General features: G+C 44.4%; 1 protein-coding gene across 2 annotated transcripts; it reads left to right on the top strand.

Annotated features, from left to right (window-relative positions):
- The first annotated feature begins 1,911 nt into the window (after positions 1 to 1,911).
- On the top strand, positions 1,912 to 23,016 carry SDR16C5 (short chain dehydrogenase/reductase family 16C member 5). 2 transcript variants are annotated; one of them, XM_023190175.2, is made up of 7 exons: positions 1,912 to 2,637; positions 6,335 to 6,681; positions 10,442 to 10,573; positions 13,575 to 13,674; positions 15,811 to 15,955; positions 16,962 to 17,087; positions 21,070 to 23,016. In XM_023190175.2, the coding sequence occupies exons 2-7, from the start codon at positions 6,349 to 6,351 to the stop codon at positions 21,161 to 21,163; spliced, it is 930 nt and encodes a 309-aa protein (XP_023045943.1). In that variant the 5' UTR covers positions 1,912 to 2,637; positions 6,335 to 6,348; the 3' UTR covers positions 21,164 to 23,016. The 2 variants fall into 2 exon arrangements, with proteins under 2 accessions (XP_023045943.1, XP_023045944.1); XM_023190176.2 differs by lacking the exon at positions 10,442 to 10,573.
- The last annotated feature ends 3,268 nt before the right edge of the window (positions 23,017 to 26,284 follow it).

Genomic DNA, 26,284 nt, shown 5'->3' with positions numbered 1-26,284 from the left:
CTGTGTATGTGTGGCCACAGAAACATTTTTATTATGAGATAAAGATATACACATAGTGGAAAATTTGGAAAATACCAAAAGATACAAAGAAATAAATTCAACCAACATTCCACTACTATATTATAAAAAATGTTAAGATGCTGGTGAACTCACTTCCAGTGTTTCTAATGCATGTACATAAAATTTTCACAGAAATTAGGATCATAGCATATACATTTAGTCTTGTACTGTGTTTTTTAAACTCATATTCTGTGAAGTGTACTTCATACCCTTGAAAAACATGATTTTATAAAGAGGACTATAGAGTACTCCATCTGCACATACTTCTTAGGAATTAAAAATCAATTTATTTTGATTAATATACTTATTTCCTAAAAAGGTACTACATTCACATGATTCAGTGGAGTGAAAAGCCTCTTTCCCATCCCTGACTCTCAGTGACCCAGTTTCCCTTCCTGAAAGACCACAGACAATACCTGGTATTTGGTAAAGATAAAGGTGGAATTGGGTCAGAGGGTATATCCCTTTCTAATTCCTGATACATATTTGTTTTCCAGAAATGCATAATTTATACCCCCATATGAAGGCATTCTTTTAAAAAAAAACTTTCAATCTGCAAGGCAAGAAATGTTTTACTATGCATCTCCTTGGCCCTAAGATCAAAGAAATTAAGAATAAGAATAAACCACTTTTTCATGTTTATTAGCCCATGACACATGTTCTATCATAAACTGTCCATTCCTAGCCTTTGCCAAAAGAGACCCTTTAGAAGTCCTTTCCCAGCTTTCAGGATTATGGTCAGTCCTCTGAGTTTCCCCCACATCAAGTCAAAGCAGGGCCCTTTCTAACCAGCAAGACCTCTGGCTTCTTTCACTGCATCACTGGTGCATCCCCCAGTACTCACTCTCATCTTTTGTACTGATAAGATTTCTAATAATGCTCCAAATTTCTTTCTTGAGGTCCACCCAGGGCTTCTGACCAGAAAGAAGAGTGACAGCCCAGGATTCTGCTCAGAGAAGCCATGAAGATAATAGGAAGCTGATGTTTCCCAGTGTCCACCCATCTGAACTCTTGCAGGCAGACTACACCATCAAAGGCCCATTACCCGATGTTTCTCTGCCTCTCTCCACTCTCACTCCCAGGCGCTGCTCACCTCCACACCTTAACCCATTCTGGAAGGCCCTTTGAGTCCAACTGCCTCTCCTCCTGCAGGCTGGTTGTGGACTCTGGAGGCACCTGGGGTGCATGTCTATCACCCGCACTGTTCATGAATGTGTCTCCCTTCTCCCTCCGAAGCCCTGCAACTCCCCAGAGCCCCACACAGCAGTGTCGCTGGCTAGCGACGGCCGACCTGAAACCAGTGCACACACACTTACCCCACTCACCTTCCCACATGCCTCGCATAGCTTGCCACAGTTCGCTGCTGCTGCCTAAAGCACACAAGTAACCTCTTAAGTACTGAAAAGACAGTCGAGGGTCTCCCCTGCACCTACTTTTCTAAGCTTATACGACCTGCCTGTTTCCTCTGTCACTCAAATAAAGAACAAATGTGCAGTTCCTCTACTCCAGATCTGTCCCAGATATAGGCTGGCTAAGGCTGCTCTTCGACCCCTCACCACTTTTCCTGTCCTACTCAGCCCCGGCATGAATTTCAAACCCAATCTCATCCTGACTCCCCTGTTTTGCAATGTCTTTCAACATCCCATAATTTATTGTCATTTCTGCTCCTCATTGCCCCCAGAAAAGTTCACCCTCTATTATTAGCATCTCAGTGATGTCTTGTGCTTATATTAACTCTTTTACTGATTTATTAACGAATGTTTATCCTTTTTTTTTTTCTTGACAGATATATCATTGCTGTATTTTCTGGATCGCCGTACACCCAGATGCTTAGTATATCTTGATTGGGTCAGAGTGCCTGGTGACTCTTACTCTATCTTCATTTCTCAGCTTCATTTTGTTAGAACAAATTTCCTCGCCCTCTTCTTCTAGGCCGCCTGTCAGCGCCGCACCCCCTCCCGCCCCTGCCTGCACCCCACCCACTTCCTGGGGACTCCCGAGTCCACGCCCACATCCCTTACCTCCAAGGGGCAAGGAAGCTGTTGACTTAGGATCCCACGTGGAGCAATCAGATGCTGCTGGAGAACTCCTCGCATTGCAGGCTCCAGACAAACGACCTGGCCCCTCCCCCGTGGACGCCTACACTGCTCTTTGTTTTCTAACTCCAGAGTTCCCAGTCTCGGGGTTGTGCCTTGCAAATACCTGGGAAACTTTTCTAGCTAATGCCTGGGCCCCTCCCAACCCAGAAATTCCCATCTAATACTCTGGGGTGCAGCCTAGGCATTGAAACATTAAGCCTAAGAGAAATCCGGCGCTCGCATCCAGTTTCCACCACCGAATTTCCAGCTTCTTAAATCTGCGGGTCCAGAAAAAGAAGATAGGAGTGCGGCCCACGTCGCGTGCTGGGGCTACTGCCGGCCCCACCCCCGGCGCTGCCGCGGCCGTCCCGCCCTTGGACTTGGCCTCGGGCAGCACCTGGGTAAACACCTGAACCTCACTGAGTTACGAGCCAGCGACGCGGGTGCCTGGGGCAGACAAGGCCGGCTTCTCCGCGGGCAGCTAAGGAGAGTGTCCTGGGTGAGTTGCCGAGGTCGTCGGTCCTGGGTGCTGGCTCCCGGAGGAGGTGGCGCTGGCGGGGGTCGGGCGAGGCGGCCCTTTGGGCTGGTTTCACGCTGGGTCGCGCGCAAGGGGGCGCGGGTCGCCGAGCCGCGGCCGGACCCACCCGCGAGCTGGTGAGAACACAGCTCCTCCCGGGAGCGCACAGCTGCAGCGTCCCCGAAGCCCAGGCTCGCGTGGCTACGGCCAACGCAGACACCCCGCCCCCGGAGGTGAGCTGCCAGCCTCCCTCCCCACCCAGAGCAGAGGGCAGGATGCCTCCATGGACCTTCTTCTTCGGTCCGTTCTGCCCAGGTTCCTTGCTCTCTGCTGCTCAGTGAATCCACCTCTCGGGCCCTACCACCCCCATATCACCCCTTTCAACCCAAGCTGTGATTGTCAGTCTGTCTGCCCTCCCGTTTCGTCCGGGTGCCCTCACCAGAGCCGACTTGCTGCCGCGCACTGGCCTGGGAAGCCGAGGGCGCCTGTTTGGATTGGATAGGCCGTGAGCTAGAGACACCTAGAAACCTGCCAGATTAAATTGTATATGTTCCGTAACATTCTAGGAAAGTCTCTGCAGTAAAATGGAACCGTGCATTCACTCTTGTTTGTAAGTATGCTATAACCATATTTCATTGGTATAGCCAGGGATTATTAATTCATTTGCTTAACAGGAACACCAGTGGAAGTTCTAGCCATTAATTATTTTGCTGTCATTCTGTGCCTGGCACTGTTCTAGAAAGGCCTCCAAGTTATGGCTGTGTCACATTATTATGGGGACTGAGGAGCAGAGGGGGAGACATGTAAGCTGGCAGGTGTTGGAATCCAAACAATTCCTCTTGCACCCCCTCCCCAACCCTGTGCACCCCACAGAGGACTTTGTGCAGGGCAATGCCTTTTTTTTTCTAATTTGTTCAAAGGTCTCACACAAGCTAGTAGTGACCACATAAAGCTCCTTAATACTTTACCTATATAAACTGATTTAATTCTCACAGCTCCTCTGTGTGGTAAGTATTCCTATGTACTATTAGAAACTCCCTTTTTAGAGGAGGAAACTGAGGCAAAGAAGGTAAATCATTTCTACCAAAGTTGTAGGGGAAATCAGTGATGTCTCTGGAATTCCAAGCCAAACTTTAATCTGTAGACCTCATTGCTTATGTGGATACCCAGCAGGCACCCTAAACTTCAACTGGGGAGGGGGGGTAACTCAGGCTGACAAGTTCTTAGAAATCTAGTAAGCATCTGCCAAGACAGTGTTAAAAGATGGACATATTTTAGGTCTTGCATCAAGCCAACATTGAGACAGTGAAACACTGAAATCTAGAATGTTCTAACATTAAGAGCGTTCATGTCACCCAGGTCAATGTTGAGACTTCTGGCCACTGCTGAGGTGCTGGAGCCCTGTGATGGGAGAAGTAGACCTCTGTCCCTCTGTGTGAATTCACATAGTAATATAAAAGGGAGTGTGGTGGTCTGACCAACTACCCATGGTACGGATTTTCCAAAGTTGGCAATGCCCAGGCTGCTGTCTGAGAAGGATGCCTGGGGTTTCCCATTACTGTGTGCACAGTCTGACCCTCATCCTTGCAGATCCACAGGTACAGGCTCCATGACTGTGTATTTGAAATAAGAGTCCTCTTTCAGGACACCTTCTTTTCCAGTTCTGCAGCGCCTGGGAGGCCTGAACAATCTTCTGAAAGTTACTCTGTGAATGTAAATCAGAGCAGAGGTCACAGAGAGTTTGAGGTCTATTTCATCAAAGCATGGATGAAAATGTCCTTCATTTGACCAGAAGGTCCATGTTCCTTAGAGCCAGCATTCTTATTCTCTGGACAGCCCTGGACACACAGGTCAAACCTGCCTTACAACAAACTATTTTGTCCCTCTGCCAGGAAAGCTATTGCTCAATATCCCTACCTCCCACCATCATCATTTGGACATCCAATCAAAGGGTCACTTTCCAGCAGACCTCTATTACTTCCTCCCCCAAGCCCAATCTGAATCAGCTCTCCCATCATTCTCTCTATAGCACACTGCACTTTTCTTTATAACACTATGGCTTGTAATGATGTATTTATTTGTTGAATACGTTTCTTCAACTAGATTACTTGGCTCACCTGCACAGAGATTATGAGAGGCTGCTCATCCCCTCAGCCTCAGTGCCCAGATAGAACCAGTACAGGGTGAATACTCAATAAACAGAACACATGAACCAATCTGGCCCGCACCAGCTAACCAGCACAGGGACCCTGAACAAGTCACATACATCTTCTCTCAGATCCTCAGTCTCATCTGTACAATAAGCCAGGAACAACAGCCTGGGTCACATCAACTCTTGACATTTCCTAAGGGTGTGACCACGCACCAAGTCCTCCTGTAGATGAATCTATCCACTCTTACTCATTAACCATAACTAGGCTGACTTCAGCCAAACTGTGAAGTGAAGACCTGCTGTTTTTTCATTACTTCCCTCCCATCTCCTCACACCTGTGCCTTTGTCTGAGCCTCTCAATTAAGCACCCCATTCAGAGAAGGCTCCTACCCCCAGCACAGTATGCCCTCTGCTAAGTATGTCTTCTGTTCTCATCCTGAAGGAAATAAGACCTTCCCTTCTTTCTCAGCTAGTAGTTAGGAAAGCATTTTATATACTCATTCACACTAAAGTGTGAGTAACTGGTAGCAGGATGTAAGCACTAAGCTCTGCATGAGTTTGTCAAGGGGGGGCCTTTTATTCATTCAGCAGACCTAGTGGGTGCCTTCTTGGTGGGCAGTACTATGAATCTGAGAAATGTGATAACGTCTGTAAAGCACTGACTATAAGTCAGGCATTGTGGTGATGCGTGGAACATTCTCACTTCATCTGCAAAAACACCCTATGCCACGGGACCAGTACAGATGAGGATACCAAGGCCCAGTGTTAGGCCAAGAGGCTCCCCCCTGGGGTTTACAGGTAGGCAGAGGCAGTGCAGGGCAGGAGTCCAGGTCTGCCCCCCTCTGACCTTTAATCACACAGAGTGGTAAGTAATGTGGAGTTGGTAGCGTGAGGACCTCAGAGCCTAGGGAAGGGCTATCTGGTGCTGACCGCAAATCTGTCGGAAAAGGTCTAGAACATCTGGTTACTTCCTGTCAAATGCTTTCTACAAATAAGATTTTACATTTTCCTCTCAAATCTCAGATTTTATACAGTAATGCAAAATTAAAGAATGATAATGCAAATGAGAAAGCACAAACGTCAAAGGAGAGAAAAATAAAGTCAGAGAGGTAGTAATTATGTTATAAACATTGTGATGTGGTCAAGACTTTGAACATAAAATCAGCCAACAGGATTCATGATTATTATGAAGAAAGGCTGACTGTGAAGAATAATGAACTTATTCTTTATGTTAAATTTGGGTGTGGTGGTTACAGTTCCTGGTTAACAAACATTTCTGTTGTATACTGCACGTAGCAGTCATGCAAATAATGTGCTGAGCTTAGGGCCAAGTATGAAAGTTGAGTAAATACAGTCCCTGTGGCTTCCTCCTCCCCCTTTCTGAATTCAGAGTCTGCTACCAGGAGAGCTGTTTAAATCACATATCTCAGTTACTTTCACTATTTCAGAAAATAGGAGCTCCGTGGAGTAAACAACTCAGAGGAAATGGACAAATAAGTCTTCACGTGAATCTGTCTTTCTTCATAGGTGTCAGCCAGAACATGTCTTTCAACCTGCAATCATCAAAGAAACTGTTCATTTTCTTAGGAAAATCACTGTTTACTCTTCTGGAGGCTATGATTTTTGCCTTACTCCCAAAGCAACAGAAGAACGTTGCTGGTGAAATAGTCCTCATCACAGGTGCTGGAAGTGGACTCGGAAGGCTCTTAGCCTTGCAGTTTGCCGGACGGGGATCTGTGCTTGTCCTCTGGGATGTCAATAAGGAGGGGAATGAGGAAACATATAAGATGGCTCAGGAAGCTGGGGCTACAAGAGTGCACGCCTATACTTGTGATTGCAGCCAAAAGGAAGAAGTGTATAGAGTAGCCGATCAGGTAACTCTTGTGTGTTTTACTATTATAATTTGACATATATCATGTTCTTTTTCCCTTGCCTTTCTCAGTGCCTGTTAGCCTTTCTCCAGTGTCCCTTTAATGTAGACAAGATTATGGGAGAATGGAAATTGGGATTTTTGAATTCTTATTGTATGCAAGACACTATGCTAACTACCATGTATGTATTGTAACCTTATAAAGTAAAATCCATTATTATCCCCATTTCACAAGTAGGGAGACTAAGGCTTAGGGCAGGTATGTAGCTTACCTAAGAAACACAGATAGTAAGCAGCAAGACTATAGCTGCCATTTGCGTCTGTTGACACCTGAGTACTTGCTTCTAACATTACACTGCACTGACCATACCGGCCTCTATTACAGTATAAGTTAATGGAGGGATAGAGGCATCATTCTTTGAGGATAAAGAAATCGAGATACAGAGACATTAAATAACCTGTCCAGGGTTCACAGACCTGGTGTGTGATAGAGGCAGGATTTGAATCCATATTCTGTCTGATTTTAAATTTAGGCTGTGTCCACCCCACCTACATTCGAAGTATTGCTCTTAAGTAGTCGTAAGACAATCAAAATCTTTTATTAATCCTAAAGACTCAGCTACGTTTTCTTCTTTGGTGTTTATACAGATACACATAAAGCCTTCAGAAAACCAAAGCTCTGACATGAGGATGGTAAGGATTTTCTTACCATCGTAAAGGCACGTGCCCATCCCTCACAAGGAATTTTTTTTTCTTTTTTTTTTCTTTTTTGAGACGGAGTTTCGCTCTTGTTGCCCAGGCTGGAGTGCAATGGCGCCATCTCAGCTCACGGCAACCTCTGTCTCCCGGGTTCGAGCGATTCTCCTGCCTCAGCCTCCCGAGTAGCTGGGATTACAGGCATGTGCCATCACGCCCAGCTAATTTTTTTGTGTTTTTAGTAGACACGTGTTTTCTCCATGTTGGTCAGGCTGTTCTGGAACTCCCAACCTCAGGTGATCACCCACCTCGGCCTCCGAAAGTGCTGGGATTACAGGTGTGAACCACTGTGCCTGGTCTAAGGATTTTTGTGTCCTCACATTGGCTTAAGTACTTCACTCATCACTCTCCTGGGACACTTTGTGCCTCACAGAATTGCCCAACTTATTGAGAAGGGAGGAACCAACCAAACCTGCCATGAGTAGCCTGACTACATTGTAAAGTTACTCCATAGTTTCTAGGCTCAACCAGGATTTCCTGCTAAGGTTTGCAGGTCCCTGGCGGGTAAGTTTATGACTTTCAAGTTTGTCTTTACATTTTACCTCTCTGCTACCAGCATCTCCAACCACAGGCTGCCCAGTACAGGCTGGAGATCCACACCTGACAAGTTTGCTCGGCCTACACTGGGCCCACTCTTCCAAGCACAGCTGATCTCACAAGTTTAGCTACTTAGAAGTTAAACACCTGGCATGTTGACTTTCACTGACTACAATTTATTTGGCCAGCCTTAAGCAATAATTGGTTGATATTCAAACAACGAAGATTGTTAGCTATGGGATAAACTAGTATGAAGCACTCTATAAATAATTACCTCCCTTTCCCTTTCCCCTGTAATGGTGATTTAGTTCTGCCCCAGGTGCTTGACTTCAGAAATAGCCAAACATGTCATTACCAGCTTATTATTCAGGTTTTATCACTGTGAGGTCTTGGAGGGAATTACTTATGTGCTCCTCTGAATTCAGGGGAAGGAAATTACTCCCCATCCATATAAACCCACCATTTCCACTTTTTATTCTGGATAGAAGGGAAAGTACCAGAGAATTTTTTTTTTTTTTTTTTTTTTTTTTTTTTGAGATGGAGTCTTGCTCTGTTGCCAGGCTGGAGTGCAGTGGCACGATCTCGGCTCACTGCAACCTCTGCCTCCCAGGTTCAAGCGTTTCTCCTGCCTCAGCCTCCCGAGTAGCTGGGACTACAGGCACGTGCCACTACACCCAGCTAATTTTTGTATTTTTAGATTTTTAGTGGAGACAGGGTTTCACCATGTTGGCCAGGATGATCTCCATCTCTTGACTTCGTGATTCGCCCGCCTCAGCCTCCCAAAGTGCTGGGATTATAGGCGTGAGTTACCATGCGCGGCCAATACCAGAGAATTTTTAAGAAGTAGCCCATAGACAAGCAATCAAAGAGAAAGCTTTCAGAGTGATATGACAGCGTTTTGTCTCTGCTGAGTCTCCGATAACTTTGAAAGCTTGTATCCCCAGGCCATAGCTTAGCCTTGAGTTCAGGAGTCCATCCTCGGAAAGAAGAAAACCAGCCAGTTGATGAAAACAGGACAGGCAGATTCTAATCTGTGCTGTGTGTTTAAAATATATATAGTCATGCACCATATAATGGCATTTTGGTCAATGATGGACCATATACAAAATGGTGGTCCCACATTATGGGACAGATTATTACAGTATTTTTACTGTCCCAATGTTCTATGTTTAGATACACAAATACTTACCAATGTGTTAACAGTTGCCTGCAGTGTTCAGTGTAGTAACACACTGTACAGGTAGGTAGCCTAGGAGCAATGGCTACCTAGCATATGGCCTAAGATGTGTAGTAGGCACACATCTAGGTTTATTAAGTATGCTCTGTGATCTTCACACAGCAACCAAGTCACCTAACAATGCACTTCTCAGAATGTATCTCCATTGTTAAGTGATTTATGACTGTATTTTCTTTTTTCCTCCATTTATTCCCTGACCCAGCCCCTTCTTCATTTGTGCGAAGTCTTGATCTATACCACATTTGGCTATAATGAAGCTATTCTTATGTCCCATCACATTGATTAAAATGAAATGCCACATACAGAGCACAGAACAAAGTTACTAACCACTGAGTAGAAGAACAGCTGTAACTGTAAATAGAAAGTAGCATTTCGACAATGGACTCGTTTTAAGAAAAGAAAAACAGGAAAAGCACATCAAAACTTGATCTCTGGAGGCCGGGCACAGTGGCTCACACCTGTAATCCCAGCACTTTGGGAGGCCAAGGCGGGTGGATCACAAGGTCAGGAGATTGAGACCATCCTGGCTAACACAGTGAAAACCCGTCTCTACTAAAAATACAAAAACAAAATTAGCCAAGTGTGGTGGCAGGCACCTGTAGTCCCAGCTACTTGGCTACTTGGGAGGCTGAGGCAGGAGAATGGTGTGAACCCAAGAGGTGGAGTTTGCAGTGAGCCGAGATCGGGCCACTGCACTCCAGCCTGGGCGACAGAGGGAGACTCCATCTCAAAAAAAAAAAAAAAAAAAAAAACAACTTGATCTCTGGTACACTGTAGACTCGGCGGAAATAAACCAAACTGTATTTATTTATTCATTTTAGACGCAGTCTCGCTCTGTCACCCAGGCTGGTGTGCAGTGGTGTGATCTTGGCTTACTACAACCTCTACCTCCCTGGTTTAAGCAATTCTCCTGCCTCAGCTTCCTGAGTAGCTGGGACCAGAGGCATGCGCCACCAATGCCTGGCTAATTTTTGTAATTTTAGTAGAGACAGGATTTTGCCATGTTGGCCAGGCTGTTCTCAAACTCCTGTCCTCAAGTCACCCACCTGCCTCGGCCTGCCAGAGTGCTGGGATTACAGGTGTGAGCCACTGCGCCTGGCCCCAAGCTGTATTTTTAGAGTGCATAAACTCAGTATGAATTAACCAGGATAAAAAAACATAAAACTGTGGGAAAATAAAACCTAGATCATATAAGGAATTACTACATTGGTGATGTTGCTCTTATTCATTTCAGGTTAAAAAAGAAGTCGGCGATGTTTCCATCCTAATCAACAATGCCGGAATCGTAACAGGCAAAAATTTCCTTGACTGTCCAGATGAGCTTATGGAAAAGTCATTTGATGTGAATTTCAAAGCACATTTATGGGTAATAATTGTTTCTTCTCATAATAAATGTAAAGTTACTCTGGCATTTAGAAGTACTTTCCTCTTGCTCTTTTCCAATGTTTTTAGCCTCTAAGTAAAGCAGAGACTTCTCAATTTTGGACTTGTCCTGGTCTACGCAGTTGTCCTCTTCTGATGCCACTTAATCTACAGCCCCCAGGACCTCTGCTCAGGGAATCCTACAAGGACAGAACTGTCCTCATGGTCCTGCTACCATGTATTGATTAGCTGCAAATGTTAGGGAATACTCCAGGTGGCTCACATATTTTCCTTAAAACACCTTGGTAAGATAAGGGATCATAGAACTTAAAAGATTTGTTCCAGGTTACATAGCAGGTAACTAAACTTAGACAGGACCAGGGTAGCATTGTAATTTGCCTAAGCTGGGGCACTTTTGGAAGTGAAATTCAGCATTATTAATGAGCAAGTGTTAATCAGGTCTGTTACGGGCAAACCAAAACCTACAGTCAACTTGGTTAGTACCCAACCAGAGAAATTAGAGGTTCCACTGGTAACCCGGGTTACCACCTGCTACCAGCACTAAAAGCACAGTCCTGACTTCTAAAGCTACCCACTCAATTCCAGAAGTTGCATTTTTCTGGCCTGTGCTGAAACCAGCCATCTCAGGCCTCCCCACACTATGCATGCACCCTCTTGCTGCCTCTCCCAGCTTTTATTAAAAGTTTACTTTTATTTTACTTTATCATTTTATTTTAATTTTTTGAGACAGAGTCTCATTCTGTCTCCCAGGCTGGAGTGCAGTGGTGCGATCTCAGCTCACTGTAACCTCCGCCTCCTGGATTCAAGCGATTCTTGTGCCTCAGCCACCTGAGTAACTGGGATCACAGGTGCGTGCCACCACACCCGACTAATTTTTTGTGTTTTTAGTAGAGACAGGGTTTTGCCATGTTGGCCAGGCTGGTCTTGAACTCCTGGCCTCAAGTGCTCCATCTGCCTCGCCTCCCACAGTACTGGAATTACAGGACTTTTGACCTGTTTGGTTGCAGCCCTGCTCATAGCTCGTCATTCCTGGGCAAGGCTGTCTCCTGGGAGTCTTTGCTGGAGATTTCTGAGCTCCTCCTCAATTCTCCTCACACTTTTCTGCCCAACTCTTCTTTAGCAGCCTTCAAATGTAATTTGGAATTTGTAGATTTTCTGTCCCCTATTTCCACCAAAAATGTAGTGGTGCTGGTGCTATTCTTGGTGTTTTGTAAAGTTTTCAGGAGAAAAATGGAAAGATTCAGAATTTAGTGGCTACCACGTTCCTATAGGAGCTACTGCAAATGATTTATCTTGTCCCAAATGTCCCTCTCCTTAGTGCTTGCTTATACTCATAAATAGTTGGAATGAAGATAAAGACCATGGTCCCTGGAAGTCTCCACTCCCATGGCTTTTGTGTTCTTTTTTTTTTTTTTTTTTTTTGAGATAGAGTCTCACTCTGCTGCCAGACTGGAGTGCAGCGGCACAATCTCAGCTCACTGCAACCTCCACCTCCCAGGTTCAAGCAATTCTTCTACCTCAGCCTCCCAAGTATCTGGGACTACAGGCATGCACCACCATGCCCAGCTAATTTTTGTATTTTTAGTAAAGACAGGGTTTCACCATGTTGGCCAGGCTGATCTCAATCTCTTGACCTTGTGATCCTCCCACCTCGGCCTCCCAAAATGCTGGGATTACAGGTGTGAGCCACTGCACTCAGCCTGACTCTGTGTTCTTTTCCTACCTCTCTGTTTTTCCCCAGGTGCCTTCATGTTCTCTCTCTCCCCCCCCCCCTCCTCTCTTTTTCTCTTTCTTCTTCTCCTACCTTCCTTCCTCCTCCTCCTTCTTCTTCTTTTTCCTCTTCTTCTCCTTCTTCTTCTTCTCCCTCCTCCCTCCTCCTTCTTCTTTCTCCTTCTTCTTCCTCTGACTCCGACTCCTCCTCTACTTCCTCTTTTTCTTCCTCCTCCTCCTCCTCCTCCAATGCTGGTGTTTCCCTGGCTCCTACCACTCCTCATGTCCTCTCACTCCCTTTACTTCTTCTGGGCAAGTTCATGTACATTCTTTAAGCATCTGCACATTGCCAGGCACAAAGACAGTGACTCAATTGCTAGAGTGTCCGAGAGCTACCTGAAGGCTGGGCTCTCAAAGGCAGTATGCCTACTGAGAAGTGTCCCAACTCATGGCAGACCCTGGATTGTTTGCTGCACTGCTTCCTTTTGCTTTGTTTTGATTTCCCACCTCTCTCTACCTGTTAGTTTCTCTCTGAGACTTATTGCAATGCAGGCAAACAAGTAAGGTTTGGCCTTTGTAAGAGATCCCTTTTCTCACCTCCATGTCTTTGGATGTGATTAGTTACTCCTTTGTTGCAGAAGATGTCTTCTTCAAAAGCTCATTTCTGTCTCCTTTACGTTCTTTCTCCAGGCCCCCAATCAATGGTGAAGGTGTTGGACAGTATACAGATGTGCCCTCTTTCTAATAGATATTCTGTTTTATGAAATGGAACAAAAATAAGAAACTTATTTTGAAGAGTAGAGATGAGTTTAAAACAAAGTGCTCTTTTAAAATTGAAGTCAACAACCAGATGTCCTGTGAACAATGTTCAGGGAAAATTTGAAACTCAAAAATCAAGCTAAGGAGAGAGAAGGCAATCTAAATCTAAAGCATCATGTTTGTGAGGTTTGGGGTTGTGGCTGCCACAACAAAGATTTTCCCATACTCCTTCAATTCTTGTCTTAATATTGTGTTGTTAAAAGTCAAATATGAGCAAAAATGTAAGTCTGAATAAATTACTTTAATAATACTGGAATTGCCATAAAAAATTGATCTAACAGGTTAAATAAGTTAAAATGATTGCTTTCCAGATGTTTAAGTTTTTATATCCCCATACCTTCAGATATTTTATGGGCTGAAAAAAAAAGATTTTTTGATCACAATGAGTATATAAATATCTGATAAAAGTATACAATGTGGCATTAAACATTAAAAGTTTTCCTTTGTCTTCTTAGACTTACAAAGCCTTTCTACCTGCTATGATTGCTAATGACCATGGACATTTGGTTTGCATTTCAAGTTCAGCTGGATTAGTTGGAGTAAATGGGCTGGCAGGTAAGAAAAACGTAGCCATTTACAATTGCAAAATTCCCTATAACTTCAACTTGCATAATAGCTCTGAATAATTAGCACTGACTTGATGTCCTAATGATAAAGAATAATAAGCTAAAAAGTATACTCAATAAGTGGTTGATAACTTCATCATGTAGCAAAACCGCCCATCAGATAGACTTACGTGAAATTGGACTGTGCCCTTTGGAATCATTAGGTCTTAGGCAGTCCCCTTTGTTTAAAAGAGAGAGAGGCCTCACTGATAATTTTTTTGCACAAGTGATCAACATAACAACTGTCCCCCAAACTTCACACTGACACTGTCACAGGGTGGTGAGGAGGATGACCCTGTCTTCTCCTGAAGTTTCCTTTAAGTGATCTCCCCACTGCTGTGAGTTTGGATAAACTTTCTTCACCTCAAGAAACCTAAAGTTAACGGCTTTGTTTTTCCACTGGTTGAAGACCTGCAGGAAGTGGTGGGCATTTTCATCTCCCTTGCAACAGCCAACTGACTTGACAGTAGCAGTGGGGAGGAGGCAAAGAGATCCTTCGAGAGCCTCAACCAAGGAGGCCCAACTTGGGAGCTGGCTCTAGAAGGAACAGAAACCTTGACCTAACCTACCATGGCATCCTCTAGAGCAAGTGTCCCACATCCTGGCTTACAAGGGTTGCTAAAACTCATCCAACAGAACTGTAGCAGCAACATTCGGGTAACAGATAAGCCAGTTTGCCAGTTCGGTGGTTCCTAATGCTTTGAAGCAAAGTGGCATAGTTCAAGATTCACAAAACCAGTCTTAGCTCAGTATGTCCATCACATGAATAGGTTTTTCAGAACCACCAGTCGCCCTAAATATCACCAATCTATCCTCCTTATGACCCAGGACTTCCCTTCCTCTCTCCTTCTTAGAACTTATCAGGTATTATTCTTACCTCTCTCTTATATATCTGTTAAGTCACGGGCCTTTGAAATCATTCAGGTATATTTACAGCTCCTTATCAATCCTTTTCATACAGAATATTCCTGTCTTCAGATACAGGACTCTCCCACCCGCAGCTCATCTTAGAAACAAGTGTAAGCCTTTTGTATTTCCCATCGTGTGAGTCTTTACTCCCCTGCATCAAAACCACCAGGGATGCCAGTTTAGCATGCAGATTCCTTGGGTCATGGGCCATATCTGCTCATCAGAATCTCAGGGGTCAAGGGACTCAGCTGCATTTATACCTGATGATTTAAATTACCCTAGAAGCTGCTCTAGACTCCTCCTCCCCCTTCACAGTCTCTAGCCTCTGATCCACTGTCTGGACAGCATTGGGGCTGGACAACCCCATGCCTGGCACTTATAAACTGGCTCTTGCCAGTTGCAGTAGCTGCACTGTAACATAGCAAGTTTAAATATGCCTCCTCTGAATGTGTGGGGCAAAGGAAAGTGTTAATACACCTCAATGCCATTTCTTCTCCAAACTTTTTCACTTAGTCAATTGAATAGTCAGATGTTTTGTTAAAACAAGTATAATTAAAGACAAAAAGTTCAAAATGGACACAAGTGCCACTTTCCATTCCTCCCTCTGCCCCCACCCTACATTTTCAAGGTATTGAAGAGGTGGAGGTTGAAGCTACCAAGCCCTTTGTTTTGTTTGTTGTTGTTGGAGTTGTTTTGCTGGAAGTGAAGGAAAGAGTTATAGTTGGAAGAAAACTTGATCTGAGAATCACAACCCATGCCGGCCTCTCTTGCCTAGATTCCTATATCAGTTAGTGTTTCGTTTCTTCTTGTGAATGTCTTCATGCCCTAATGGGATTGCAATTTTTTGAGACAGGGCCCCATGTAAGAACTAGCACAGGGGCTCACAATGCATTGACTTGCTAGTAAAGTCCAGCAGCGTGACCTGAGGCAGGATCTCTGCAGCCCTTCTTGTGCTGGGCCTCACTTGATCATTGTCAACTGACCCTGATCTTCAGTTAACCGTGTCCCTTCCCACTCCCTATTCACTTCTTCCAGTGGGAGTAGACCAAGATTACACAAAAGGAGAACTCTGAAATTGTTTTCTTATTTTCTGTTGCTGTTAGCATTATGGGTAGACCTTAAGATAATGCCATTTTAAAACTTTGGAATATACATGATCATGCTTTGTCTTTTGCAGATTATTGTGCAAGTAAATTTGCAGCCTTTGGGCTTGCTGAATCTGTATTTGTAGAAACATTTGTCCAAAATCAAAAGGGGATCAAAACCACAATTGTGTGCCCCTTTTTTATAAAAACTGGAATGTTTGAAGGTTGTACTACAGCGTAAGTATACCCTTTAATTTCACAGAATCTACACTCTTAAAAATGATTTGCTATCTATTTTATTTTGTTCTGTTTTTTAAAGTTGTTTAAAATATATTGTTCTGGGATTCAGTATGATTTATAAATGGTCTTAGAATTCTGAGGTCTTTCTTAGTATGTGTTTGTGTAAAGGATACCAAGTTGAATGGGAATGGTTTATCAAGGCAGTGTCTCTCTGATAGCCCCCCAGGCCCTGCATCTGCTCCTCCATCTCCCAGGCTCTCCTGTCCACATCCCCTTCCTGCCATCCAATCCCATTATGCCCCCTTTCTGATTCCAGGAGGACTGGCAGTCATTGGAGAGACACTGTCTTGGTCATACAGAAGGAGTTGCTATAATGAACTATCATACACTAGGTGGCTTAAACAAGAAAAATGCCTTTCTCAACAGTTCTGGAGGCTAGAAGTCCAAGACTAAGGTGCTGATAGGCTCTTCTCAGACAGGCACTAATCCCATTCATGAGGGCTCCACAATGGTGACCTAGCTACACCTCGAAGGCCCCACCTCCAAATGCCATCACATTGGGAGTTTAGGCTTCAACATGTGAATTTTGTGGGGGACACAAATACCCAGGCCATAGCGGTCACAGACGCCCAATTCTGTATCTCATGAAGACTACAGGCAATGTGTTTTCAACAGCTTGCCTTACAAATATTTGGAATATTTGTTTAATATGATTTCACATATATGTATATTGTAATATCAGTGTGTTAATGAGAATCACTTTTCATTTCATATTTTAGTTATGTTACTACTGATTGACACATTTTAGTTATGTTACTGCTGATTGACACTACTGCATTGACACATTGAATAAAGGAGTAAATATAAAAATAAATGAAATTTGAAAGGGAAAGAAAAAAGTGATAACGTCTTAAAACCTTCTATCCTTAATTTGAAAAATTATCTTTATTTGTAAATTTGGCCTTTGGGGTTTTTTTTTAATTGTTGTCATTTTATATTCTAGCTGTCCTTCCCTGTTGCCAATTCTGGAACCAGAATATGCTGCAGAAAAAATAGTAGAAGCCATTCTACAAGAAAAAATGTACTTCTATATGCCAAAGTTTTTATACTTCATGATGTTTCTTAAAAGGTAGTTACATTAGCTTCTAATACTTCCCTAACATGCCAATCTACAGTTTACTCCAAATCCCACCAGGAGAAGCCACTTTAAAAATACCTGATAAATTAAAATTCATTCATTTAATTCTATTAAATCCTGTTAATTCTATCATTGTGCCCATTGCTGACACAATACCAAATTTACATAGTTGCAGTGCCCCCCATGAGTCAAGAAAATGGGGTCTAACCCTTCCTGCCACCTTAGTATCGAATTATTCTGAAAAAGAAGTGGATGTACTGGCAGATGGAAAGATTGAAATGATCATTTTTAGGAGAGATTTTCTTGTGCTCATGATAAAATAATCCTGTTGGAATAGATATTGTATCCATGCTTCCTCAGGTACAGGGCCCCAAAGTCAAGGCCAGACAGTAAGCCAAGTGCTACAGAAATTTGTGGTATGGGTACGATTAGTAATACATAATAAATTCGAACTCTTAGGATGGTTAAAGAATTTGAGGGAAAAAACGTAAAACCACCTCTTAAAAGCACAAGAAAGGGCTGGGAGCAGCGGCTCACATTTGTAATCCCAGCACTTTGGGAGTCCAAGGTGAGAGGATTATTTGAGGTCAGGAGTTTGAGACTAGCCTGGGAAACAAAGCAAGACCCCATCTCTACAAAAATAACAAATAAGCCAGGCATGGTAGTGCAAGCCTGTAGTCCCAGCTACTTAGGAGCCTGAGTCAGGAGGATTGGTTGAGCCCAAGAGTTTGAGGCTGGTACACAACTATAGTCACAGCTAGTCAGGAGGCTCAGGCAGGAGGATTGCTTGAACCCAGGGGTTTGAGGCTGCAGTAAGCCACGATAAGACCATTGCACTCCATCTTGGCAACAGAGTGAGACTCTGTCTCTTAAAAAATAAAAAAAGTACACGGTGACACGTGCCTGTAATCCCAGCTACTCCGGAGGCTGAGGCAGGAGAATCGCTTGAAATGGGAAGGCAGAGGTTGCAGTGAGCTGAGATCACGCCATTGCCCTCCAGCTTGGGCAACAAGAGTGAAAACTCCATGTCAAAAAAAAAAAAAAAACAGTAGAAAAAGCATTCTTGTGCACCCTTCCCTGCTCTCCATGGAGTTTCAGTGCTGAAATTCATAGGTACTGAATGAGCATTTGACCCGGTTCCAAGGATAGTGGTACGCTGCTGATTCCTGTTACCTCAATTCATTTTCTAGGCTGTAACAGGTCATCTAGTTAAATCTTTCCTCACTGGGCTTTCTGCTCTGTGAGGAAGCACCTTGAGTTGAAATCTGCCTTGTTTGAACTTCCCCTCATTGGTTTGTGCTTCTCCCCCAGCTCCATGTGCAATTCCATCAGTCTTGCTAATGACAATTCCTAGTTATTTGAAGATAGATATTATACCTCACATCCACTACATGGCCAGCAGCCATTGCCCATCCAGTATACAGAAATTTCTTTTCTCATTAGCTAATTATCTCTACTTTGTGCAATGAACCAAATGTCATTCTTGCATCCTATCATTTCTCCAGGCTTCATCTGGCACAGGAGGGGTCAGAATGCCTGACTGAGGCTGTGTGGGACAGAGCAAAGGATCCTTGATAAGCAATTCGAAATCCAGGCTTATGATCCCACTATTTACTAAGTCTGTGACTCTGAGCATGCCCTTTATTCTCCAGGTTTTGGCTTCTTCATTTACAATGTAGAGACAATATTTGTCATAGCTTGTAGATTCGTGTAATGCACTGTTTATTGGGCAGGGTGTGCATTCACAACACATAAGTTCTTTTTGCTTAATAGATAGCAGATTATAGTATAGTAATGCCAATGGTAAGAACATGGAACTTAATTTTTCTACTTTGCATAACTGTGGAGATTATGTTTAGTTTTATGACATACTAGTTATGGGACATGTTTTGAGAGAGGATTAGATAGCTGCTGAGTAAGCCAAAGGCAAGGTGAAGAAACTCAGTAAAGGCAGTCACATCAAACACTCCACCAAACATTCATTCAGCAAACATTCAGAGAGTGCTGTGTGTGTCATGAATCACCCACTATCCAAGGATCTGTGCTCAGGGTTACAGCAAAGAACAGAACAAACAGTGGTCCTTGCCCATGTGGAAATCACTTCCTGTGGGGTGAGGGGACAGAAAAGAAACAACAAAAAAAAAAAGAAAAGTAAAAGAAAAGACCATAAGTGCTCTAAAGAAATATAAAGCAGGAAAGGGAAAAAAGGAAATCCCACAGTGGGAGGTAGACGGGTGCAAGTTGAGTTTTACTTTTTTTTCTTTTTTTTTGAGATGGAGTTTCGCTCATCACCCAGGCTGGAGTCCAATGGCACGATCTTGGCTCACTGCAACCCCCACCTTCCCGGGTTCAAGTGATTCTCCTGTCTCAGCCTCCTGAGTAGCTGGGATTACAGGTGTCTGCCACCATGCCTGGCTAATTTTTGTATTTTTAGTAGAGTCAGGGTGTCACCACATTGGCCAGGCTGGTCTCGAACTCCAAGTGCTGGGATTACAAGTGCAAGCCACCGCACCTGGCCAAGAGTTACGTTTTTTTTTTAATTTTACTTATTTAATTTTTTTTGGAGACAAAGTCTTGTTCTGTCACCCAGGCTAGAGTGCAGTGGTGTGATCATAGCCCACAGCAGCCTCAAACTCCCAGGCTCAAATCATCCTCCCACCTCAGCCTCCCAAATAGCTGGGACTATAGTTGTGCACCATGATGCGCAGCTAATTTATTTTTATTTTTTTAGAGATGGGGTCTTGCTATATTGCCCAGGCTGGTCTCAAATTCCTGGCTTCAAGCAATCCTCCCACCTCAGCCTCCCAAGGCGTTGGGATTACAAGCATGAGGCACCACATCTCGGCGAGATTTAATTTCTTTTTTCATTTGAGACAGACTTTTGCTGTGTTGCCCAGGCCAGAGTGCAGTGGCACGATCATGCCTCACTGCAACCCCCCACCTCCCGGTTTCAAGCAATTCTCCTGCCTCAGCCTCCTGAGTAGCTAGGATTACAGGCATGTGCCACCACACCTGGCTAATTTTTGTGTTTTTAGTAGAGACAGGGTTTCACCATGTTGGCCAGGCTGGTCTCAAACTCCTGACGTGATCTGCCCGCCTCGGCCTCCCAAAGTACTGGGATTATGGGCATGAGCCACCACGCCCAGCCTGTGAGATTTAATTTTAACAGTGGTGTTTAATGGGTGTGGGGAGTCTCATAAAGAAGGTAGTAGTTGACCAGAGACTTGAAACTGTGGAGGGGATGAACCACTTGGAGATCTTGGGGTGCCCAAACAGGGGAACAAGGAGCATGGGGTCCTTTCCTTTACTCCCCACCTTAGGATGAGTCTCAGGTTTCCTTTGCCTGCTTTGTTTCCTTGCTCTGCAGTATTGAATGCTAAGGCCAGTGGAGCAGAGTGCTCTGTTGGGATGATGATCATGCATGTATATGGCTTTGCAGAGGGGCAGACGGGGATGGAGAAAATGAACAGTGTTAGTTGAGTCTTGCCCAAGGTTTGAGGAGTTATTGCATCTCATCCTCATAGTAGTCCCAGAAAGGCAGATTGATGACCTCATTTTACAGCTGAGGAAATTGAGGTCTGTGAGCTGAGTCAGTTGCCTAAGGTGGCATTGCAAATGACAGAGCTAGGATTCCAGCCAGGCTCATCTGCCCCCAAAGCCCATGCCTACACCACAACACTTCACTGCTTCCTCTGTGTCATTGTACAGTGGAGTGATGCTTTGGAAACCGAAATGAGAAGTGAATTGAATAACTTAAGTAAAGCCACAAAACCTGTCGAGGCCCTGGGCAAGTGTCCTCTGATGTAGTGAAGAAGGCCCAGTGACCCTGAGGCAGGTAGCAGACAGGCTGCACAGTGTGTGCCTGAGTGAATGACTTCATCTGCCGCAAAAGGTGACACTGCTTTTCAGTAGAGGTGGTAAAGAGGCTTTCATGAATGATAATCACGAAAGTTTATTCTTGTGTTCTCTCTAGCTTTTTGCCCCTCAAGACAGCACTGCTTATAGGTGACTATCTTGACATCTTTCATGCAATGGATGGCTTTCTTGAACGAAAGAAGAAGCTCTAAAGACAAACTCTATGGCTGAGGTCATCTGATACACAATGTTACATAATGTGTACTTCAATGAAGAAAAGTATTTTTGTCTGACAGTGGAATATAGCTGGAGACCAAAAGTACCACTCCTGTTCTGTTAGCTGGACTAGAATTTTCAACCAATGCTTTTGAAAATAATGTTGCTATCACCTATTAGGTTGAGTTTTGTTTTTTCTTTTGCTATTTGTTTTCCAAAAATAAAGACAGCCCATTTTTGTCATTTCCATTTACCACAGATGTAAGAAAGTGATAAGCCATGGCCACAAGCTGCCCTGAGCTTTTTGGTTGTTGGGGAGGTGGCTCAAATGGAGCCGGTGGCTGTGGTTAACCTGCATTGGGGAGCAGGGCTGAGGGGCGAAGAGGACATGTGGGTATCCAGTCAGAATGCCCTCTCTCCAGAGGACACACAGCTCTGGATTCCCACCTCCTTGCTCTCTGCTCTGGCCTTTTTGAACCTGTACCACCTAATGTAGAAAAGCCCCCACCTCAAATGCCCTTCTTTCCAAAACAGCTACACAAATACTAACTTCTGAATGCCCTCCTGGATACGCAGACTGAGTGCCAGTCTGGCTAAAGGCCCATCCAGCACCATTGTCCCCAAGAGCCTTACTGGGCATTCCCTGAACCCCCCTCAGAGGCGGTGATCCTAGACCAAACTCTTAAATAGAATCACTTTTGTTTCCTAGAAGAGATCAAAGAGTGGTTGCTTCTTATTTTGAAGATGAAATTCTACCAAGTTAGGTTTTTTGCTATCTATTGATCCAAAAAATATATTCGTGCAATTAATTTTAAGTGTTTAACTTAGTATTTCAAGTTGGGATTCCGGTTGAGGCATTTTCCTGCAGAATGGGCAATTTTATGCATTTACATTCATCAGTGCTGCCCTCACTTCAGATCTATTGTATTCTTACAGTTTAATCAACTGGCAAAGTGCTTTCATGCTTTGGAGATTAATTACAAAAGCAAGATTAAGAAAAATATGTTAATTACCATATCCCTGGAACTCCTTCTCAGGCTGGTGGGGGCAGCCTTGCAAGAGAAACAGCAGCCTTTGTCTCTTCCCTCTTGTGGGGAGCAAGGAAGGGATGAGCGGTACCTTGGGAGACCCTGTAAAAGTCTAAAGAAATGAGAATTTGACTATCTTGGGGGTAAAATGCTGTCACAGGGGCAGTGATCTCAGGGAGTGTAAACTCTGGAATCCACTGTGGTCTGATTTACCTTGAGTGGCCTCCACAAACGTGACAGCCCTGTCCTGTATTTCCTTTCCATTCAGAAAGCCTTAAAAACAAAAAACTTGTTTTATGATAACACTGTAACAATCATAACTCAACATTTACTGTGTCTGGCAGCAAATTAAGTATTTGACAAACATTATTTCATTAAACAAGACTGTCAATCATTACTCAAAGAATGATGAAGATATTTGGTGTATGCCAAAGAATAAAGGCGTTTTATTTCACAGAGTGACATCTTACTCCACTGTAGATGTGTACTGAGAGGATAACAAAGGCCCTCTTAGAGTCACCCACCGACGTTCCAAATCCTTGGTTAACAAGGTTAATTAAGAAGGAAGCACAATATTGCTGTAATATTACAATTCCAAAAGCGTATCTTCTAGGGTCCTGTCTATTTAGTTGAAGAATAAAGCTCAGACTCTTCGGGGATTCAGTACAACAAAGGTCCAGGAGCACTGCAGGCATCCCCCACATCATAACATCATTAATAGCAATTATTTCTAATTGGAGTGCATCTTGGCTGGACTGTGACAAAGCCCTGAAATTCAATTGTGGTTTTACAATACCCATAAAATTGTCTAAACAAATTCAGATTTACTTGAGACACTTCTGTGAGAAGAGACCACATGTAAACTAGAGGATTCTAGAGGCCACTAAATAACAAGGTGATTTAATGCCCTGGGGAGCGAGGAGTGCTCTCAGCATGTGTGTCACGCCGGTTTCCACCCGAAATTTAGTCCTAATGAAGCCATGACCAAGAGCCCAACACCTAAGCAATCCTGAGGAAATGGAGGGACATAGGGCCAAGGCTGTGCCCCACGCCTGGGCATTCAGCCCTGCAGGGCGCATCTTCCAGCATCTTGTACTCACTGAGCTGCTCCAAAGCAGAGAAGAATTCTTGGTGTAAGAAGGAGTTTGACTGGGTAAAAATGTATGCCATGCACTGTGTGTGTATGTGTGGTTTTACATTGTGATGCTGTCTTAGTCCACTGGCTGTGTGTGTGTGTTTGTGTGTGTGTGTGTATGTGGTTTTACATTGTGATGCTTAGTCCACTGGGGTGTGTGTGTGTGGTTTTACATTGTGATGCTGTCTTAGTCCCCTGGGGCCACCATAACAAAATGCCACAAATTGGGTACCTTAAACAACAGAAATTTAATTCTCATAATTCTGGAAGCTGGGAGTCCAAGATCAAGGTGGCAGCTGATTCATTTTCCAGTGAGGGCTCTCTTGCTGGCTTGTGGAGAGAGAGAGAGAGAGAGGGCGGGAGGGAAGGAGGGAAGGGGAAGGGAGAGGAGGGGAGGGGAGGGGAAGGGAAGGGAGAGGAGGGCAAGGGTGGTGGAGCTATTTCTTCTTCTTCTAAGGACACCAGTTCCATCATAAGGGCTCTACTTTCTTGACCACATCTAACCCTAATTACCTCCCAAATTCCCATATCATTCCTCATAAATTTTGGGGGAACACAGACATGCAGTCCATAACAGATGCCAAGATAGAAAAAGAAACCAGACCACAAATGACATTTATACTCCTTAGAGTCCTCACGCTGAGATGGTCACAGTTCATCAGATGAAATCATTTAAAATCTTGGAGGCAGAGTGAATTGAGAATGCCCGAAAGAAACTAATTCCAACCTCCAAGAGTCAGCACTTGAGAAAAACATGACTGAGAATCTGGGCCGCCAGACAAAAACTGTTGTGAAGCCAGAAGTCCTGTGCAGAGCAGCTCTGGGACGAACATGTCTGGTACTAGGCACCTTCAACATTCCAGGCTCATGAACCAGGTTGGACTGGGAGCAGGGCTCACGCATGTAATTCCAGCTCTTTGGGAGGCCAAGGCAGGAGGATAGCTTGAGGCCAGGAATTCAAGACCAGCCTGGGCAACATAGCAAGACCCTGTCTCTACAAAAAATTTAAAGATTAGCCAGATGTGGTGGTGCACACTTGTAGTCAGAATTCATCACATGACTAAAGCAGCCCTCAAAGGATGCTGAGAAATATGGTATTGATTTTGCACCACCCTGAGCCACCTAAACATAGGGGCTATAGTAATAGGGGTCCTATTACTATGGGAAAAGATAAGAAGAAGATAAGAAAAAATAAGATCCAGATGTTGGATGTTAACTTACAGTTTCTGTCACAGTCTTTCACATATATTTATGTATTCTCTTCTAATCAGATAGAACCCACAGACCCTCTCCACTGTAAAGATCTGCCCAGTCACTGCAGGTCACCAGAAGTCCGGAACCTATGGGCTAGGCAGCACCCTCTATCAGATCCTCATGACTCCTCATGGCCAAATGACCAAGAAGAGACAAGGTGAGTGATTCACCCCCATCTCACTCTACATACAGTGGTGCATGAGAAGCAGGATAGCCATGAGTCAGAAATGAGAAGGAAAGGAGATGGGAGGAGTGAAAGGGAGGGGAAGGAAGGGGAGGAGAGGGGTAAAAAAAAAAAAAGAAAAGAGAAGGGGAGGGGAAGGAAAAGAGGAGAAGAGAGGAGGGGATTCAAGAAAAGGGGAGAAGAGAAGAGGGAAAGGGGAGGGAGAGGAGAAGGGAGGGGGAAGGAAGAGGGAGAGGAGTAGAATGAGGGGAAGCCAGGAGACTTTCCATTCAAAACCAGAAAGTGGGCAGAAGAAACACAGTGATGGTCCATAGTGATGGGATTTTGCTGGGCAGGAATCACAAGTGCTTCCTTTCTCAGGCAGCCCTGTCTGCTTCTACTCTGTGATATGCCATCTTGACCATTGCCCTCCATGAACCTAGAGGGTTCTTTGTTGTTTAACATCTTCCCCACAGCTGAGGCGAGCTTTGTGGACTATATTGTCTCTCAAGGCTACATAGATTGTATAGTTTTAAACTAGAGAGAGGAAGAATTATAGCCTGTGTCAAGGCTGTCTTCACTTTTGCAGTACAATTGCCTCCAATAGCTCAGTTGGCTTCTTGTGTATTTATTTCATCCCCCTCATTGGCCATTTAAACCACTGCCACAGATCTTGCTTGGATGAAGCTTTAAGCCTGAACGCTGCTCTGTAACTGGCACCTGTGCTCTGCCCATGCCTGCCTCTGTCTCTGTTTGGTGGATGTGGTGGGAAAGGTTTAAGGGAAAGGCCACACCCATGGTGTGATGTTTATTGCTGGCTGGATCCCAGGTCTGGCATTCAATCCTTAACGGAAGGTGCTGGGGAAAAGCTTAGGACCACAGTATTTCTTCCCCTAAGGCCATTGTCTGGCATCTACACTTCTGAGGGCTCCCATCAGGCACAGAGGGTGTTGGCTGTTTCAACCCTCCAAGGCTCCAAATTGCCATGCTCTCAGTTAGCTAGGCTTGCAGGTAGAGAGGGCTGGCTTCCTTCCCTCCTCTGCTCGCACACTGTGCTCTCCAGCCTGAGCTCCCTTCTGTGAGTCTCTGCAAAAAAGCTGCAGAGCACCCACGCCAGAGAAAAATTCTGAATTTGTCTTACCTTTTCCCCTCATGCTACAGTCATACTCAGCAGGTAATACATTTTCCAGGGCAGAGTAGGATCCATTTGAACCAAATGTTCCCACTGCCAAACAAGTATGCCCAGATTTCTGCAGAATCTGGAAGATTCTGAACACTTACCACCTCTCACCTAACAACACGACCTTCGTTATACCACATATTTCCATTTCCATTATGTGGAGCACCTCCTGCAGGGTACTAAGTTCTATATTCGCTATAACTGTGGCCCCAAGTAAACAGCCATGTAAGAGCTATGAAAGTCTGCTCTTCTCAGGTGAAAGTCCAGAGAAAGACAAACCATGTCCTATGTTGGTTCTGCTCTAAGAAGCAGGAGCCCAGGCTACTGACAGCCCCTCGCTCTGCCATCCCAAGAATG

The sequence above is a fragment of the Piliocolobus tephrosceles genome, chromosome 7 (assembly GCF_002776525.5).
Source record: "Piliocolobus tephrosceles isolate RC106 chromosome 7, ASM277652v3, whole genome shotgun sequence".
NCBI lineage: Eukaryota > Metazoa > Chordata > Mammalia > Primates > Cercopithecidae > Piliocolobus > Piliocolobus tephrosceles.
This window is presented reverse-complemented; position numbering and strand designations above follow the sequence as displayed.

Excerpts from the sequence above, each read along its gene's own strand:
- SDR16C5 (XM_023190175.2), top strand. The coding sequence starts at position 6,349 with ATGTCTTTCAACCTGCAATCATCAAAGAAACTGTTCATTTTCTTAGGA. Across the intron at positions 15,956-16,961 it reads TTTGAAGGTTGTACTACAGC|CTGTCCTTCCCTGTTGCCAA; the intron begins GTAAGTATACCC and ends TTTATATTCTAG. Across the intron at positions 17,088-21,069 it reads TTCATGATGTTTCTTAAAAG|CTTTTTGCCCCTCAAGACAG; the intron begins GTAGTTACATTA and ends TGTTCTCTCTAG.